The sequence below is a fragment of the Chrysemys picta genome, chromosome 10, assembly GCF_011386835.1.
Source record: "Chrysemys picta bellii isolate R12L10 chromosome 10, ASM1138683v2, whole genome shotgun sequence".
NCBI classification, from domain to species: domain Eukaryota; kingdom Metazoa; phylum Chordata; order Testudines; family Emydidae; genus Chrysemys; species Chrysemys picta.
The window spans coordinates 19,768,572-19,788,598 of NC_088800.1; the positions used below are offsets into that span (position 1 = coordinate 19,768,572).

Here is a 20,027-nt window from a genome sequence, read left to right on the forward strand (position 1 = left end):
GGAAATAAAGTAATTATACTGGATTGCGGAATTAAAAGTCAGGACAATCTAGTGCAAGCTTTTGCCCAATTTGTAATTTTGACTGTAGCTCAAGTCTGGCTGGTTCAGTGACCTGGCAGAGTGCCTAGGCAAGTCATCAGCTTTCAATTCCACATACATCACCTGATGCAAAGGCCTCGTACTCAGTCATTCTACAGTAATATTAAAGGAATATTGCTGAGTTTTCTTCTTGCCCCTTTAAACATAAAACTATGCAGATTTGAGCCGGGTTAATCAAGCAACTTGGTTTCAATATGGCTTTTATATCTACAGGGCAACTGGACCAACATCAAGGGCACAGAGGAGTGTTCTGTTCCCAGAATTTGCTGAGATGAATGGTCTAGTGCGATGCATCACCAGTTGCTCAGTGCCCTTGCTTCACAGTATAAATTCTAGCACACTGCAGCCAGCAACCGGACAACGTTCTTTTAGAACTTTCCAAATCTTATGGAATCAACAGACAGCCAAAGGTACAATATGTATTTGATTTGACTGTATGTAAATACTGTTGTCATAATTCTGTAGTTTTATTTTCAAATGGATCATAATGTTGTGGAGGCTTATTTTCTGTTACAGAGGTCATCTGGAGGTCAATGTCATGTATAACAGAAAATCTCTACAGTGATTTGCATTTGTAAAAATACACTATATTTCATTCACTCAGATGTTGAACTGGCCCTTAATTTGAAAAGAGGTTGATCTATTTTTTTATTAATAGAAATACACAGGGTCAGTCTCTGACCTCAGCTACATTGACATACACCAGTATGAAAGGGAGAAGAATTTGATCTATTATGAGGCAGAAGTAAGTTTAGGCTCAAGAGCTCACTGAGCTTCAGAACGTTTTTTAAAATTGTGGAAATCCATCCATCTACTGCCAGTACTGTAGTTAAGTGACCACTGTACAGAATAATATTTAGGTTAATTTTTGAACTCACTGGACTTCCAATGACATGCCCAGTGAAGATTTTCTAAGTTATCGCTGGCCAGTTGCCAGGTACTGTTATTGCTAAAAATGATGTAAAGGAGCCAGCGGGTATTATTCCTATTGCACAGGACTCTGTAAACATGGCCTTAGAGCAGGGGTAGGCAACCTATGGCACGCGTGCCGAAGGCGGCACGCGAGCTGATTTTCAGTGGCGCTCACACTGCCCGGGTCCTGGCCACCGGTCCGGGGGGCTCTGCATTTTAATTTAATTTTAAATGAAGCTTCTTAAACATTTTAAAAACCTTATTTACTTTACAAACAACAATAGTTTAGTTATATATTATAGACTTATAGAAAGAGACCTTCTAAAAACATTAAAATGTATTACTGGCATGCGAAACCTTAAATTAGAGTGATTAAATGAAGACTCAGCACACCACTTCTGAAAGGTTGCCGACCCCTGCCTTAGAGTGAAAGACTCACTGTTGACAAAGGGCTAAATCCTGTTCCTAGGGATAAAACTCCACTGCTGTCAATGCCACAGGATCAAGGCCTGAACAATAATTAAAAAACCCTTTTTATAAATATCTGCAGCAGACAGTTGTGGGGGAGGTGGGAAGAAGGAATGTGCACACACGTGTGTGTGTGTGTGTGTGTGTGTGTAGGCTCCATGTTTGTATTTGTACACCTCCATTTGTATGAATATTTTTCCACAGGCACGTTGAGTTCCTCAGGAGCCTGGAACAGTGGGAGGGCTGGTCTTTTGACAGGATTCTAGTTCCTGGATGGTCGAGAAAGTGTGGCAGTTTACCATTTCCAATGTTCTTCAGGCTCAGAAGAGGGAAACACCAGTAAAGAAATCATATACACCAGTATTGAGAGATTCTGGTTTATTTGGCTTTATTCAAATACCAGGATTTATACAGATTCCTTCAGAAATCAAATTCACGGTCCTAACGATAAGATTATGAAATTAATCTTCAGCATGTTCATTATAATAAAAGACTTGATTAGAAAGTACTGAGGTAACAGAGAAAGGGTGAATCCTTTCTAATGAGATCCTTGCAATGATTTGGTTTAAGCAACTAGTTAAACAGTTTTAACCATCTAGTAATCTAGGGCTATTGTTACATTGCTTTGTAGCAGGCAAGCTGGTGTGTATTTATTTTACGAAATGTCAGGGAAATTTTACCAAATGCTGAGCAATTTCCAGAAATGGTGAGGCAACTCTTGATGCCTCAGTGCTACCAAAAAGTGAACCACAACTGGAATGCTGAAGAACTGGACTAATAGACATGTAACGGGACAGGAAATATTAACTTCCTGCCTGTCATCGAACAGTCACTACTTTCTTCTTCTCTCAAGAAGATTCGGGTTCTCATGGGAATCATAGATTCTTGGATCTTGTGTGTGGTGATGTGAGTTAATACAGGAGGTATTTATGTGTGTTGCTACTAATGTGGCTGGGTCAGATCACCTCATCCCATGGAAATACCTGACAGAAAAGGTGTAGGTGGAGGAAACATTTCCCCCAAATTATTCAGTTGGGGGCCCTGTTGGCCACATTTGAACCATGTTTCCTGACATCCCCTTCCTGCCCAAGGTCTACCAGCAAGAGGGTTAGATAGTTTGGAGGGGCTGTGAGGCTATGTTACCTCTTCAAACTAAGCTCCATTGGGCTGGCAGGAAGAAGGTACATCCCGCATTCACAACTCGCTGACCTATGCACATGCTACCTCCTAGCCAACTCTGGCCACATGAAGAACCATCCATGTAGTCTCGAGGAGGTAGATGGGTGCCAGAGAGCTGTAGGAGATCCCTGACCTGTACTTGTGTAAAGTAGACAGCAGAGGCATTAGAAATACCATACAGAGGTCACCTGTACTATGTACCATTTTAGTTGTTTTCCTCTATGATTATATTTTCATAGAATCATAGAAATGTAGGGCTGGAAAGAACCTTGAGAGGTCGTCAAGTCCAGGCCCCGGTACTGAGGCAGGACCAAGTAAACTTAGGCCATCCCTGACAGATGTTTGTCCAACCTGTTCTTAAAAACTTCCAACAGTGGGGATTCTGCAACCTTCCTTGGAAGCCTATTCCAGAGCTTAACTACCATTATAGTTAGAAAGTTTTTCCTAATATCTTACTTAAATCTCCACTGATGCAGATTAAGCCCAATACCGCTTGTCCTACCTTCAGGGGCCATGGAGAACAATTGATCCCTGTCCTCTTTTTATAATAGCCCTTAACATATTTGAAGCCCTCCTCACCTGTCTTCTTTTCTCAGGACTAAACATGCCTAATTTTTTTTAACCTTTCCTCAAGGTCAGATTTTCTAAACTTTTTATCATTTTAGTTGATCTCCTGTGGACTTTCCAGTTTATTATCCACATCCTTCCTAAATTGTGGTGCCCAGAATTGGACACAGGACTCCAGAGAAGTCCTGAGTATAGCAGGACACTTTACCTCCAATGTCTTACATAACACTCCTCTTATTACACCCAAGAATATTAGCCTTTTTCGCAACAGCATCACATTGATTCATTCAATTTATGATCCACTATACCTCCCCATATCCTTTTCAGTAGTTTTAGTGCCTAGCCAGTTATTCCCCATTTTGTAGTTGTGCATTTGATTTTTCCTTCCTAAGTGTAGTACTTTGCATTTGTCTTTACTGAATTTCATCTTGTTAATTTCAGACCAATTCTCCAATTTGTCAGGGCCCTTTTGAATTCTAATCTTATCCTCAGAAGTGCTTGAAACCCCCTCCCAGCTTCATGTCAGCTGCAATTTTTAAGTCATGAATGAAAATATTGAATAGTACCACACCCAAGACTGATTCTGCAGAATCTCACTAGATGCATGCTCTCATTTTGACCATGAACCATTGATAACTAATATAAGTATGGCATTTCAACCAGTTTTGCACCCACTTTATAGTAATTTCATCTAGACCACATTTCCCTAGTTTGCTTATGGCAATGTCATGTGGGACTGTATCAACAGCCTTAGTAAAATCAAGATGTCACATCTACTGTCTTCCGTGATATCCACTAGGCCAGTAACCCTGTCAAAGAAGGAAATTGGGTTGGTTTGGCATGATCTGTTTTTGACAAATCCATGCTGGCTATTCCTTATAACCCTTATTATCCTCTAAGTGCTTTGAACTGATTGTTTGATCATTTGTTCCAGGTTCTTTCCAAGTATTGAAGTTAAGCTGACTGGTTTATAATTCCCCAGGTCCTCTTTGTTCCCCCTTTTAAAAATATGTACTGTGTTTGCCCTTCTCCAGTTGTCTGGGACCTCAACTGTTCTCCGTGAGTTCTCAAAGATAATTGCTAACAGTTCCAAGATTGCTTCATCTAGTTCCTTAAGTACCCTACGATGAATTTCATCAGGCCCTTCTGACTTGACTTGAATACACCTAATTTATCTACATATTCTTTAACCTGTTCTTTTCCTATTTTGCCTTGCATTCCTTCCCCCGTTGTTGTTAATATTAATTATATTGAGTATCTGGTCACTATTAACCTTTTTATTGAAGATTGAAGCAAAGTAGGCATTAAACACCTCAGCCATCTTGATGTCATGAGTCATTAGCTCTCCTTTCCCCGCTAAGTAAAACATGTACACTTTACTTTGTCTTTCTCTTGCTCCTAATGTATTTAAAGAACCTCTTATTATTGTCTTTTATGTCCTTGGCTAGGTGTAACTCATTTTGTGCCTTAGCCTTTCTGATTTTGTTCCAACAAGGTTTTGCTATTCTTTTGTACTCCTCCTTAGCAATTCATTCATGTTTCCACTTTTTGTAGGATTTCTTTCTGATTTTTAGGTCACTAAAGAGCTCCTGAGGAAGTCATTTTAGCCTCTTACTATTCTTCCTGTCTTTCCTTCTCATCAGGATAGTTTGCAGTTGTGCCTTTAGTACTGTCTCCTTGAGACACTGCTAGCTCTCCTGAACTCCTTTTTCCCTTAAATTTTCTTCCTGTGAGAACTTACCTACCACTCCTCTGCGTTTATTAAAGCCTGCTTTTTGTGAAATCCCTTGTCCTTATAATGCTGCGGTCACTCCTTCCTTTCCTTAGAATCTGTCATGTCATGGTCACTTTCACCCAAATTGCCTTCCACCTTCAGATTCTCTACCAATTCCTTCCAGGTGGTCAGAATCAAGTTTAAAATGGCTGTTCCCCAGTTACTTCCTCAACTTTCTGAAACAAAATATTGTCCCCAATACATTCCAAGAGCTTACTGGAAATTTTGTGTTTTACTGCATTACAAGAACTAGGGGTCACCAAATGAAATTAATATGCAGCAGGTTTAAAACAAATACAAGGAAGTTCTTCATGCAGCACACAGTCAACTTGTGGAACTCCTTACCTGAGGAGGTTGTGAAGGCTAGGACTATAACAGCGTTTAAAAGAGAACTGGATAAATTCATGGTGGTTAAGTCCATTAATGGCTATTAGCCAGGATGGGTAAGGAATGGTGTCCCTAGCCTCTGTTTGTCAGAGGATGGAGATGGATGGCAGGAGAGAGATCACTTGATCATTGCCTTTTGGTCCACTCCCTCTGGGGCACCTGGCATTGGCCACTGTTGGTACACAGGATACTGGGCTAGATGGACCTTCGGTCTGACCCGGTACGGCTGTTCTTATGTTCTTATGTTCTTATTTTGCCCCTATTATCATCAGATTTTGTGTTTTGGATACTTCGATTGTTTGTTCTAAAAATGCCTCATCCACCTCCCCTTCCTGATTTGGTAGGCTATAGTAGAACCCTTCCATGACGTCAACTCTATTTTTACCTCTTTTATCTTCACCCAGAAACTTTTAATTTGTTGCAAATTCATCTATTTCCACAAAGCCTTTAATCTGTTGTTTTAAATAGGAATTTGCAATAGGAGAAATTTAAAAGCAAATAACATTCATTAGACAACCAAAAGAGAACAAAATCCCCATGACTGTCTTTGCCAGCAACTTCCAGGATTCATGGAAGAATAAAAGATCAAATGTATGCAGATGGACAGCCAGTTTATATAGGAAAATGCCTCCTTCTCTTTCACTTGTATTTTATTTACACACGGAACAAAAATGCCAGTGAGTTGAGCAGTAAAAGCCCTCAACATTTCACAGCAAAAGCAGCTTCCTCATGGGTGGGGAAGTGGGCTGTTACAAAGACACTCTTTCTGGACACAAAGAGTAGTTTGTTTGTTTGTTTGTTTTTTCCCCTAGACGGTGAATATATGCTCTTTATTCTTCTGTGTACAGTGTGTACAAATAATATCCATGTCCTGAAATGTTGAGCTTGGTGTGAAATTCTCGAGATTCCCATTTCTCTTAGCCCAGATATGTGATCTAGAATCAGTCAGTTCATAAGCTAATACTTGAACCAGTAGTGAAGTCGTACCTCATTCCCCATTGGCCAGGACCTTGTGCAGGCCCTGATACCTTTGTATAGTGATTGTGAAATCATGATTGTTCTCATTTGTTAGCATTTTACCCCTACTGCTTTGCACAGCTGTAAATGCCCACACAAGGTGCAGAGCAGTGGAAAATTAGGTTCTTCTTCAAAGGATGTTCCTGTGGGTGCTCCACTCCAGGTGTTGGTGTGTCCCTTCACCGTTGCTCGGAGATTTTTACAGCAGTACTCGTACTGGTCGCGCACAGGCAGAGCCTGCCCCCCCCCCGCTCTGAGTGTACCTTAATAGTACGTGAGCGTGACCCAGGGCCGGCTTTAGGCCGATTCAGCTGATTCGGTTGAATCGGGCCCCGTGCTGCAGCTCTCCACCCCGCCCCCAGCACACTTCCGCCTCCTCCCTCCCCTGAACTCTCCGCCCCCTGCTCCTTCCCCTCTCCTGCTTCCCGCGAATCAGAGGTTCGCGGGAAGTCTGAAAAGAAGCAGGGGCTGGCAGGCAGGCAGGCAGCACCAGGTAAGCTGGGGTGGCGGGGGGCGCGAGAAGGGCTCTGCGGAGGCGCGGCGCGGCCCAGTCCAGCCCCAGCCGAGCAGCTCACTCCGGCCCCGGTTCCGGCCGAGTGCGCTGGCCCGGTCCCAGCGGCTCCGGTCCCCGCGGCTCAGCTCGGGTCCGTCTCGGGTCCGGCCCAGCCCCCTCGGCTCGGCTCCGGCCCGGCCCAGCCCCCACGTCGCAGCTCAGCTCGGCTCGGCTCCAGCCCGGCCCCCGCGGCTCGGCTTGGCTCCGGTCTGGCCCAGGCCGGCCTCCGCGGCTTGGCTCCGGTCCGGCCCGGCCCGACCCCCACAGCTCGGCTTGGCTCGGCTCCGGCCCGGCCCCCACGGCTCGGCTGGGCTCCGGTCCCCGCGGCTCGGCTCGGCTTGGCTCCGGCCCCTGTGGCTCGGCTCTGCACCAGACACAAGCCCCGCGACCCCAGCCGGAGCTCCGACTGGAGCGCGGCCCGATTCCTGGGGGTGGGGCTTGCTGCAAGCTCCGCCCCCAAGAATCGGGCCCCGCTCTTGCTAAAGCCGGCCCTAGTGCGACTGGTCTCCTCAGTTCCTTCTCTACCGTTCCCGGCCTGAAATGGAGCTCAGCAGACTCATTAGAGAATTTCTTCTCTCCCTTGTTCAACTTTTTCCCCTCTTAGTTTAAGCTTACCGGTATTAGTTAGGTACTCACTTCTCCTCTCTTCTCTTCTCTTCAAAACAAAAAAACAAACAAAAAAACCCCCCAAAAAACTTTTTGTTCCTGTCAGCGCAGCCTCTTCTGACATGCCTGGCTCTCCAGGTTTTAAGCGCTGCTCTAATTGTAATGATGCCATCCCTCTTTCAGATGGCCACTCTAAATGTATAAAATGTTTGGGGAAGTCCCACTTCCCCCAAATATGTGACCACTGCAGCAAGTTGAAATCCAGGGCACGCAAAGACAGAGCTGTATTATCTACTGCATTCCTACCAAATCTGAAGTCCCTACCTCCTTGAGAACACTGCTTTTAAGTTACCTGGAGTAGAGCACCCACAGGGACCCCTCTTGAAGAAGAAGAGGAGGTTACTCACCCTGTCCAGTAACTGACGTTTTTTGAGATGTGTTCCTGTGGGTGCTCCACTACCCACCCTCCTCCCCTCTACTTTGGAGTTGGGGTAGCCTCCGTTGTAGAGAAGGAACTGAGGAGACCGGTCGTGCACGCGAACTATTAAGGTACACTCAGAGCGGGGCAGGCGGGGGGGCGGGGGGGAGAGGCAGGCTCTGCGTGTGCGCGACCAGTACAAGTACTGCTGTAAAAATCTCCAAGCTAAGACGCAGGAATGCACCAACACCTGGAGTGGAGCACCCACAGGGACACTCATCTTGAAGAACCTCAGTTACTGCACAGGGTAACTTCCTCTTCATAATCTCATTTCTTGGTGCTATGTGCCTTACAATTCCCAATATTTAAGCCCCACTTACTGCCACCACCTCCTCCTCTCCAAAAAACTCTAACTCTAGACACCTAAAATATGAAACTTGAAGTCCATTAGGCCAAAACGGGACAGAGATGGTCAGTTACTTATAGCCATATTTTCTGACTTTGATGTCCCAAGCTTTTATCTCTGTGGGACACTTAAATTGCTATTTAGACTCATAATTAATTATTTAGGCACCTAACTTTACTCATAGAGGCTTGAGAATGTGGTCTATAATTACTGCCACCAGAGACTAGCTTGAACCATAACCCGGGGAACGAGAATCTGTTTTACAGAAATGTCCTGAAGTTAATGGATTTGCTCCAGATTTAGGCTGACAAAAGAACAGAATTCAGCCCCACATCTGAACAAGCCAAACTCTAGAGCAGTTTGTCACTAATCTCCACTTTGTGAGTTGGACCCATCTCTGCTTAGTGCTTTACACTTCCAAAGCATCTCATCCTCAGAACACCCTTATTAGGTAAGCTATATTATCCCCGTTTTACAGATAGAGAAATTAAAACACCGAAGTTAATGTCTTTGCTAGGGCTATGCAATGAGTGGCAGGCTGGGATTAAAACTGAGAAAATCCTGGATCCTAGTGCCATGTTTAATCTGCCATTTTAGACTATCATTTTGGCTGTGGTAGGATCCATTGGAGCAGGAGAAAAGTACCCAAGCACAGAAAGTATTCATGTGGCAACAATACTTTCTGGTACTATATTTCATTTTAAATTGCTAATAGAATCTAAAACCCCTGACAGAGAACGTATGACTTTGATATCTAGGAGAAGAATTGGGTAGCATTTTTTAGAAATACAACAGAACAATGCATTAAGAGAGCAATATAATCACTTTTATCATGGTAGAATTCAACCAAAAGGAAAGAAAAATAATACATTGATTTGTAGGCTGCTCTGGTGAGATCCACAGGTTATCAGCCCCGAATCTCATTCAGATGGTATGATACACAGTGAAACATACATTAAATTAATTACCAAACTGACATCAAAAGACAAATTCATAAGGGTTGTTGGAAAACTGCTCAGATTGTTTCACTGCCAGTATACACTGGCCACCTTTAAAATAAGTTGCCTGAAGTTCTGCGAAAGAAAGATGAGCCTTCAGAAGCAGTCATACCCACTCCACCTCAGGAGGAAAGTGGGCAGCATTTATCTTGTGATGAGTGGAACTGGAATCGGAGGGCCCATGTTCACTGGAGAGACTGTTATTGAGAGAGGACACCAGGAAAATAGGAAATGTGAGGAGTTGGCCTGGAAGCAATGCAGTCACATGGACAGAGCAATGCACAGGGTTTAAGAAAGTTCCATCTATTCAATTTAACATGCATTCAGCTTCTGTATCATTACTCCCTTCACCTACAATGAGGATATCATCTGCAATTATCTTAATTATCTTATCCAGCCAAAGTGCTGCAGACCTCTCTGCCTTCTTCCCCAATAAGGTAAAGCAAAAGTTTTATTTTCCTGCGATTGTTGTCCTGGCACAGTCAGGTCCGTGTACTGCTCGAGTTCCTCCTTACACAGCTCCATTGCTGTGTAACCCTTCTGCCAGCTGAAGCTAGCAGCATCCAAGGCTGGGTTCAATACCTTGGTGAGGAGAAAACCCAGCAACAAAATCCAGTGCCATCAGCTCGCAGAACATATTAAAAATGACTCTGCAAGCTTGGAGATCTTGAACTGGACCCTCATTAGCCTGCAAAAAGAGTGTGTGTGAGTGCAACAAGATTAAAAAATAATAATTACAATTGTACTGTTGTGGCTGGGTGAGGAAGTGTAGCAGCAGTCATTGGAAAGGTCAAGCAAACAAAAGAGAAATGTGCTAGCAGTCATCTTGCGAGAGGAGCAACAGGCAAGGAGGAAGAGAAGATCTAGATGTCTGGGAAATGAAAGAAATCATCCAGTACAAAGATCTGTTCTCCCCCAGAAACAACAAGGCCACGAAAGAGTAACTCTGCCTCCAGCAAACAAACTATGGAGGCAGGTGGAGACGCTCCAGTCACTAAGGCTGACCTGAGGGACCTGCTGATAGAAATCAAAAAGGTCAATAAGAAGATGAGGGAAGAGATCCAGACTTGCATTAAAAATATGGAAAATGAAATTAATGAGGTTAATGGGAAAATATCAGATGTGGAAAATGGAATAAATGAGCAATCACATAGCATTACCAACCTAGATGAAAGAATCTAAATAATTGGGGGAAAAAGAGAAAAAGAAACAGAATTAATGGTGGAGGACAGGGAAAATAGAGAATATAGGAATAACATGAGGATTAAAGGGGGGGGGGGGACTGAAGGAAGGAAGCTGCTGAACACATTGGATGATATTTGCCATGACGCATTAAAACTGGGCAATAAATGTCACATTCATACTGAGAGGGCTGACAGATCCCTTTTCCCAAGCAGGCTCCAGAACAAGAGATGTGATTGTCCATCTACACTACTGTCAAGACAAGGATAAAATACTGAGGGCAATGAGGGAAAGAGCGGAACCACTTATGATTCTTACAAATTTTCCCAGATGTGACAACCTCAACCCTTAGAACGTGAAGAGAGCTATATCACATAACCACACTTCTTAGCAAGAACAATATACGATACAAATGGGGGCTTCATTTAGACTGACCTTTAAATGGAAGGACGGATATATGTCTATTTCAGATGCAAAGAAGTAAAACAGGTACTTAGGGACGCGGGAACAGGCAAATCTGCTCAAGAACAATCTGAAGGGGATCAAAGGCATTGGTTCTACAGGTCACCAAGAAACCACTGAGTATCAGTGAGATCAAAGACAGCCAGAACAGCTCAAAAAGATGCAGCAAGATGAGAGAGACATGAGAGCGTTTAGAAACGAAGACATTACAATAAATAACGGATATTCTATCCATGTGGTCATAATGATGAAGATGTTTAGTCAAATGAAAGCTGGGCTTATATTACCCAGGATATTTTGACTATTTGGATATGGTCTACTTAATGGGGATAACATTATGGTTAATTTAAAGTTGTGATTTATATTATAAACAAAATTATGAAGGAAATAGCAGAAAAGCAAGATTTCCCCTATTGAAGTAAGTTTCACTTTAGAGTTGTCACAGTCATTTCAAAATTTATATTAACTCGAGAATGGTCATCTATGGTGGAAAAATTGAAGAATAAGTAAACTCAGAGATGGTATAATAATCTCACAATGCCCAATGTTATCAGGCAGTTTGATAAGATTAAATAAGGCTTAGTTCTTAAGAATAAAAATACCCAAAAGAAACCCAACCCACCTTCAGCAGGGTATTAACATGCCTGTGGAAGGAGTAAGGGGAGCCTGGGCTCCCACAACTAGAGGGGACAACTAGAGGCGACAGTGCGGGAATGCAGAGGGAGGAGTGAGGGAAACGGAATAAGAGAACAGGAAAAGATGTTAAATATTGTAATGTTTGAATAGAAAAGATTATATAAATAAAAAAAGAGTTAGGGCTCAGAATTAAATAAAATGGTAAATCAGACTCAGGATCAGGGTACAACAATATAGGTGTTTAAAAAAGGAAAAGCTATACACCTCTACCCCGATATAATGCGACCCGATAGAACATATAACGCGGTAAAACAGCGCTTGGGGAGGGGGGAGAGCTGCGCACTCCGGTGGATCAAAGCAAGTTCGATATAACACGGTTTCACCTATAACACGGTAAGATTTTTTGGCTCTTGAGGACAGTGTTATATCGGGGTAGAGGTGTATGTGGAAGTTTTAAAATTACTGTCTGTATGATGGGAACTCTGTCTAAAATGTTATTTAAAGAAGAGATGCAATTATAATGGAGACCTAGCATTTGGCTAGGGGGGTCTCACTGCTTTTAACAAAGGGTAATATACTGAGTGAGAATAGACTTGGTACTTATGGGTGAGGTTATTAATGTCATAATGTTAATGTTAAGGGGATGAACAATTCAACAAAATGGAAAGGGGTATTCTGCTCACTGAAAAAGGATTTTCCTAGTATAATCTATTTACAAAAAACACACTTGAAGAAAAATGATAAACATCTGAATACTTCTTGGACACAGCTACCATATATCTCTCTAGTAGAAGAGAGGTGGCAATACTATTTGCTAAACATTTCCCTTTTACTCTTTTAGCATGATACAGAGGGCAGAATATATTTTAGTTAAAGGGTCTTTGAAAGGTAAACTTCTCACCTTAGATAATGTATATGTTCCCAATCAAGGGCAAACACTTAGCTATTTTAGACACAAATATTATGAAAAGGGCAGTAAAGCCAAAAGGCTTTTAGCCGGAAAGTTTAAAAAAGGAACAGGATAAATCAGCCATTCTTCTGATTAGAAATACAAAGGAAGATTTAATAACTAGCATCAAATAGATTTCTGAAACATTTGCTAACTTTTTTCATATTTTATGCATTTCAAAACCCAAATCCTGAACCTATAAATAGATATTTGAGAAGTGTGAAACTACTTTAGCTCTCAGAGGACAATGTGAGAGCTCTTGATAGGCAAATTGCTACAAAGGAAGTTGAAGTTGTAATTAAGAATTTAAAATCCAGTAAAACTCCAGGTTCCAATAGGTTTTCTGAGGAGTATTACAGAGCTCTAAAGCAAAGGTTGGTCCCTGTTTTAACAGAATTGTTTAATACTATATTGCAGAGGAACAAGATTTCAGATTCATGGAAAGAGGCAAAAATTGTGGTCGTTCCTAAAGAAGGAAAAGATCTTACCAATTGTGCATCATACACAATTTCTTTAATTAATGTGGATGCTCAAATTTATGCCAAGGTGCTAGCAAACAGACTGAATGTCATCTTGCCCAAATTTGTTCATCCTGAACAATCTGGGTTCATTGCTGGCAGAGATCTATCAGATAATATCAGAACTCCAAATATGATCTATGTTGTTAATTGTTGCAAGTTTTACTGAGCGCTGGTTTCTTTGAACACTGTGAGAGAGCCTTTCACAGACTGCACTGTTAGTACCTCAGATAGATTTAGTAAGCTTTGGTTTTGGAAATCAGTTTTATAGTAACATATCAGGCTTATATACTCTTCCCCGAGTGTCTGCTTTAGTTAATGGCCATAAAACTCCTCCTTTTAATTTGTCTAGGGGTACAAGACAGGGTTGACCATTATCCCTCCTGTTTGCTTTGACAATGGAGCCCTTTGCAATAAATGCAAATGGAGAAACAGCCCTTTGGTAAAAGGCATCAAAATGCTATTCAGATTAGAACACAAAATAGCTTTGCATGCTGATTGATGTATTTTGTTATGTTTGTAGGATCCAGAAGCCTCATAAAAAACTATAGACCACTTAATTTTGGAATTTGGGCAGGTATCAGGCTTCAAAATAAACTACTGTAAATCTGAAATCTTAGGAATTACTATTACCAAAGGGGTCAAAACAAACTGTTGTCAGCTACATAAATTTAAATGGCTAAAGGAATCTTTAAAATATTTAGGAATAAATATTGTGGAGAAGCATAAAAACCTTTTTAAAGCAAATTACCCTCCAGTGTAGAATAAAAGTCTTGGAGGAAGTGGACAAATTTACCCTAATTTCATTTATCATCGTCATCAATTAAAAAATAGACCATCTGATAAAGACTGGAGCCCAAATATAGCTATTTATAGTAATTGTTGGGTTAAAAAGAACTGTAGATCACTAAAAATAAAAAAAGAATCACCCATTCACCCAGACCGCCTTAGCAGCTTTGGTCAATTTTTTAAAATTCTTGTTACCCAGGCTCCAATCCTTAGCTACTTTAATTAATAATCAGGAATTTATCCTAGGAAATATCAAAATGATTATTCATTTTGGGTAAGAGCTGGGATTATTCAATTTGGATATTTGTTCCTTCATCCTGACTTTGAAATCATACCAAAGAGATATGTAGTAATGTAAATAATGTAAAGATCCTGTATTTTCAATTTTTGCAAGTCCAATATTTTATTTTGAAATCTGGATCCAAGGTGGTTCTATTTAGATCTTTTAAAATGGAGATTATATATATATATATAAGTTCTGAGATATATACAGTTTTGTTTGAAAAAGATGTTAAGAAAACAACCCAAATGAAAAGATGGGAGAGGGAATTTGGACAAAGAAATTGAGCTGGATGAGTGGGTCTCTATATGGGAAAGGGGAGATATATTTTTTTCAATTTGTATAGCTCAAAGAAAATGTTGATAAATTACTGTTTAGATGGCATTTGACTCCAGTTAAGATTGATCATATATTTTTCTACTAGGGAGGCATTCTGTTAGAGGGGTTGCAGGGAAAGGAGAATGTACTTTTACATGTGGTGGTTCTGCCCAGGAATTAGAGGGTTTGGGCTGGAAATTATGAAAGAGATTCATTTTATGACAGAATGCCACCTTTGTAGAGATCCCGTGACCTACTTATTTAGTGCTCCAGTAAAGGATCTACCTTTTAAACAGATCAACACACGTATTTCTTTTTTATAGTAACCGGCTAGATTTTGTATTGCATATTATTGGGAAAATGTGATGACGATTCCTATGGAACTGCAGTATAGTAAAGTATGGACTGTCCTTTTAAAGGAAAAGCTTTCACACTAAGTATGATGTACACAAGAGAAGCACCAAAAAGAGGATAGGTATTTTGAAATTTGGTCACCCTTTTAGCGTACTCAGAGAAGAAGGGCTCTCAAGCCAGCAAGCCAGAATCTTTAGTCAGGTTCTTTGAATATTAACCTGATCCTGATGAAGTAATAAAGTATGATGTAGTATGATAATGTTAATAACTTAATAAAAAGTTTCAAAAAAGAGCCCTGAACTTCCAGGTGATCAAAATCTGATCCCAGGTTTGGGTTCATATCTGAATTCTACAAATGACTCCTATCTTTATTGTGAACTACATCAAAATACCAGATCCAAACACATCCCCAGTTTAACGTATTTGATTATTTTTTTAGTCTCTTGGTTCTCTATCTCAGGTGTTTTTTAAGTAGCTTGTAGCCCTCCACTGAGGGAGACTGCTGTAAACAATAGGCTGTAGAAGAAGGGTTTCCTTTAAAGCAATAATTCTCACACTCATCTTTGGAGCATTGGTGGCCTACAGAGCTCTTGCTTGTGATTGATTGAGAATTATGCAATGAACAAACTGGGATAGGAGGTGATCCACCAAGTTATCCAGAGAATGAAAATTTTGGAGAATCCTTCTTGTAGATCCTCCTCGGTCTTTCTTTTCCTTGTCTTTCTTTCTTTGACAGTTAACTCCTTTATTTACTTCTGTTCTACATGAAGTTTTCCAATTGCATGACCAATACCCATAGATATGCTGATCCAGGATTTTTAAAAACTAACTGTGATAACAAGGATTTATCTTCATGATGCTGTAGTTTTTAACCGTTGTATTGTATTTTTTGTACCATGATCTCAGTCTGACTTATCTGTAACTTGTTCTGATTTTATGGGCAGGCAGAGATCCAGGCATCCTGAGCTCTCCTGAGGCTGCTTTGTGCCCCAACACTAGTGCAGAGTGGCCCTAAATATGTTCACAGAAGGATCATCTCAGGGCAGGTAGAGCTGGCATAGTGGTTCCTAAACCATTCTTCCATTCTGCCAGTATGGGAGTTGGGCTGGAGAAGGAGCCATGTTTGAAGTGTCCCTCCCTATGCCTTTCTGATGTTTTAGAGTAGCTGCTATCTGGTGCAAGTTAGAGCAGCCTTCTAGTTGTTATGTCTCGGAACCAGCCTAATGCATAGTCACCCCAGGTTTGGGAGTCCACACAGGTAACATAAAGGAATCTTTATGCCTCATTTTCATGCATTGCACTTTATGCTCCTTGGTTGTAGCTAAGGACCTTGGCCATAACTGTCTAAATCTCCCAATATGTTTTCTTTCTGAATCATTTGGATGGTACTGTGATATTCCAGTAATCTTTTCTTCGACAGTTGGGTAATACACTGAATTGTCAAGTATTTCTCAACTGCAAATCCACCAGTATGTATTTCCAAACAATGCTTTTTGTAATTAAGCTCTTCTTCAAGTTTACTTTACTTTGCTTATATTATCTTGTTGGGCAATCATTCTTTGGAACATAATAAAATAAATCTAAACTACTGTTCTTGTAAGGGAAAACTAAACAATATTTAACATGCCATTTTTGCCTTATGGTCATACTTATGTAATTTCAATAAGTAAACTGAGAGAACACGAATGCACCCAGATCAAAAGAACCATGGAAAGCACGTTGTCCTGTGTGAGTGTTGCGACAATATATTTTATTCAGAATGCTCTGAGTATGCAGAAAACTAAATAAAACATAAATACTGAAAGACCTCATATTGAAGGAAGCATCTTAGCCAAGTGTGTAACTTTACTCATGTGAAGAGTCTCACACAGGTCAACAGGACTATTCATAAAGATAAGCATATCTGTAGGAATTAGCAGGATCTTGGCCTCAATTTGTGCAGTGCTCAGGACATTGGGATCCTGATCCTGAATGGGACCTCCTAGGAGCTACTGTAATAAAACTATGAATAAGAGTGAGAGCGGAAAGCCTTCGAAAATAGGTGAAACGTGCTGCCGATTATATTTGCCTTGATACTTCTGTGTCCAGCCGCCTAAGAGGTTAGATATGAGTTGGATAGACAGCGCTTTCCCTTGCTTACTCTGCGTGTATAGGAATGGGTAATATATAGAAACTACTGTAGACTTTGTTTAATTTTTCCCCTTGAACATATACATCTCAAGTCTGCTCCTGCTCCCACTGAAGGCAATGGCAAAACTCCCCAAAGGATTTCAGTAGACACTCTGGTATTTAACTTGGTGGATAGCTGGATATCCAGGTTCAGCTAGAATTAAGCCATGTATAAACCACCCCTGCATTTGTTGTTGCCCTTCCCCTAACCTCTGTTTGTCTTTCTGTCCTCTGACACTGAACTTCTCAGGACAGGGGTTATCCTTTCTTGGATGTCTGAAAAGCAGGTAGCACCGTGAGGGTGCTGCCACAAACAAATAGCAAAGAATAAATACTAACGGAGCTAAACCAAAAATGACACTTTGGCATTTTACACATGAGGAAAAACTGACGGAGTCCCCATATTTACCTCTTTAGCTATTCTGCTACACATGTGTGATTCTTGACAACTCTTTCCAGGGCACAAGAAGCTATGGCAACAATTTCTTTCCAAGAAAAGTAATAAATAACGTGCCAATCCATTGACTGCAATAGGGTTAGGATTTTACCCAATGTTTTAAACATCCACCTGTCTATTACTACTACAACTTTACTACAACTGAAAGAATGTTAACAAGCTTCCCTCCCCCCATCCCATGCTATTTGTTTGCTTGTTGCAGTTCAGTCTAGGTAGTGAAATTGCTCTGTGTACTTTTGTTTGAAGTCATTTTCACTTCTGATTGCTATGCACTAGCTCAAGGGTCTTGAGTTTGGGTTCACAAACCTTAGAAAAGAATCTTTAAATAACCAGTCTGTTTTTTTAATGGATTTTAAAGGAAATTATGAAAAATACTCCTTACTTTTTTCTCAGAGTTGACTGGAAATATGTGTGTGCTTTTACAAAACCCAAATGTTGGTCCTAAACTAAGTTGACAGGGTCACTTTAAAATATGTGATGACATAAGGATATGGTTTAAAATGCTGCTAATTACATCCAGACTGAGTGGGGCTGTGGAAAATTTCAATTTTCTGGAGAAGGGTTTGATTTGGATGGCCCAAATGCTAGTTGCAAAGGACTGTAACCCCTTTAAGCAGCTGAGAGAAGAGTTTACATTGGAAAGGAAAGACTTCTATATGTGTTTAGAATGAAGCCATGATCTAAATAACAGGTTCTGTATGGAATAAAATAATAGAGCCTAATAGTGATGTCTTTAGCAGAGAATGAATGGAAGAATAGAAGAAAATATCTACTAAAAAGCAAATGTCCAAGCTTAACAGTATGTGCATTGCAGATCAAATACAGATGGGGGAGAGAGCTTAGAGGAGGTTTTAACAACGAAGGATTGGCAAGGGTGATTTTTCAGTGATTTACAGTTATCTATCCTCTCCATCCTGATGGAAGAATTTTCTGTACACCAAATACACCACAATAATAAGCTAAATACTCCCTTCACCGATATCCCTACCCTGCAGAAGGGAATGTAGTCTGATAGCTAATCACACAAAGATATTCTCGTCCATGGTCTTGTGAGTTTGTAAACATGCTTTGAGCCAAGATGTACGGGTATACAAAGACATTTCTACTGTGAAGACATATTCTACTCCTCATCACCATAGAATTGAAAGAAAAGATTACAACTTTCTTAATAGCACCTAAGAAATATGTAACTATTAAGTGTGTAACTAATGCCCACAGCATGCATCCTGTTTAATTACTGTAAAGGAGATTATTAGCCAGGTGATTTTCTGCATACAAGTGGAGCTGTACTTAGAAAGTTAGGTTCCTATAGAGAACCTTTATGCAGGACAAGTAGCAAGTGAAAAATGAACCTGGTTACGCCACAAGTCCTACCTTAATACTGTGTGTATCTTATGAAACTACTGGGAGGATTATGTAGCAGCCACAGTATGTGCTGTATCTGAGCAAGAGCTGTATAGTGTACTATGAACAAGTTCTCTTCTTCTGCCCCATTCTCGGTACTGGATATATTTTAACAACCCAAAAAAAGTTAAAACTAACGAGGGATTTTAGGGTTACTATTAAATAGCTACATTAGCTGGATATGTCTGTAGTTCTGCAGAGCAGAGCAGATTAGATTGGGGCAGTTGCATTTGCATTCATAAATCTCCAAAAGAAACTACCACTTCCAGGAAGACTTGGAGGATGTCTGGTACAGGCTGTCTTCTTCTGATGCTGTGAAAGATGGCTGATTTCCTGAACCAAAAACACTCCTTATAGGATTTCTGTTTTTTATCTCCCCAAAATTATGTTGTCATCTGTTATAGTCAGCGCTCTATGTATGTTGCTGCTCTGATCTGAGTTTCCATATATGACGATATATGCAGCACAGTATAACATGTCAATGCAAGAGCACGCATGATGTGGCATAACACATTAGAATATACATTTTATCACAAAATGGTCATTTTTAGATTACTGTATTTCATATTACAGTTAGATACATTGGTGTATATTATATTACCCAGTGGCTTTAGGGCCTTGGTATGGGCTATTAGTTGTAGGTTCAGCACCTTGGAAGAATATTTCCATGGTATTTTTAGGAGGGAGTTTGCCCACCCTAACCTATGATTTCCCTACTGAAGCAATTGTTATGTCCTGTTAAATAGATTATAGGTGGACCTATGTTTCTTCCCTAATTCTTTAGTCTGTGATATGGTTGTTTGTCTCAGTGCATAAAGCTCTTATATAAATTCTATTACCCCATTCTGTTACATGACCAGTCATGGCTAATGGTCAGAGTAGGAAGCATGCCTAACGGTTAGGGCAGGAGTTGGTAGCCAGGAATTGAAGCCCAGGGTCAGAACCAGAGTCAGAGACCAGATGTCAGAGCCAAGAGTCACAGCTTAAGTCAGAGGTCAGGAATCAGAACCCAGGGTCAGAACCAGGTTACCTGGAGTGGGACAAGGCAGGAGTGGGGTGGTACAGGGAAGAAACAGAACTAGAACAAGTCCTGGGAACAAGCAGGCACAGGAGCTATCACACCCA

The 20,027-nt window shown here is 40.9% G+C and overlaps 1 protein-coding gene across 1 annotated transcript in view; it reads left to right on the plus strand.

The window, feature by feature from the left end:
- The window catches only part of LOC101942574 (NAD(P) transhydrogenase, mitochondrial-like), a 72,931-nt gene that overhangs the window by 3,740 nt on the left and 49,164 nt on the right, over positions 1 to 20,027 (plus strand). The window contains exon 2 of the mRNA XM_005303998.4: positions 313 to 509. Within this exon, the coding sequence (XP_005304055.1) occupies positions 371 to 509 (139 nt within the window). The 5' untranslated portion in view covers positions 313 to 370. The remainder of the gene's footprint in view (positions 1 to 312; positions 510 to 20,027) is intronic.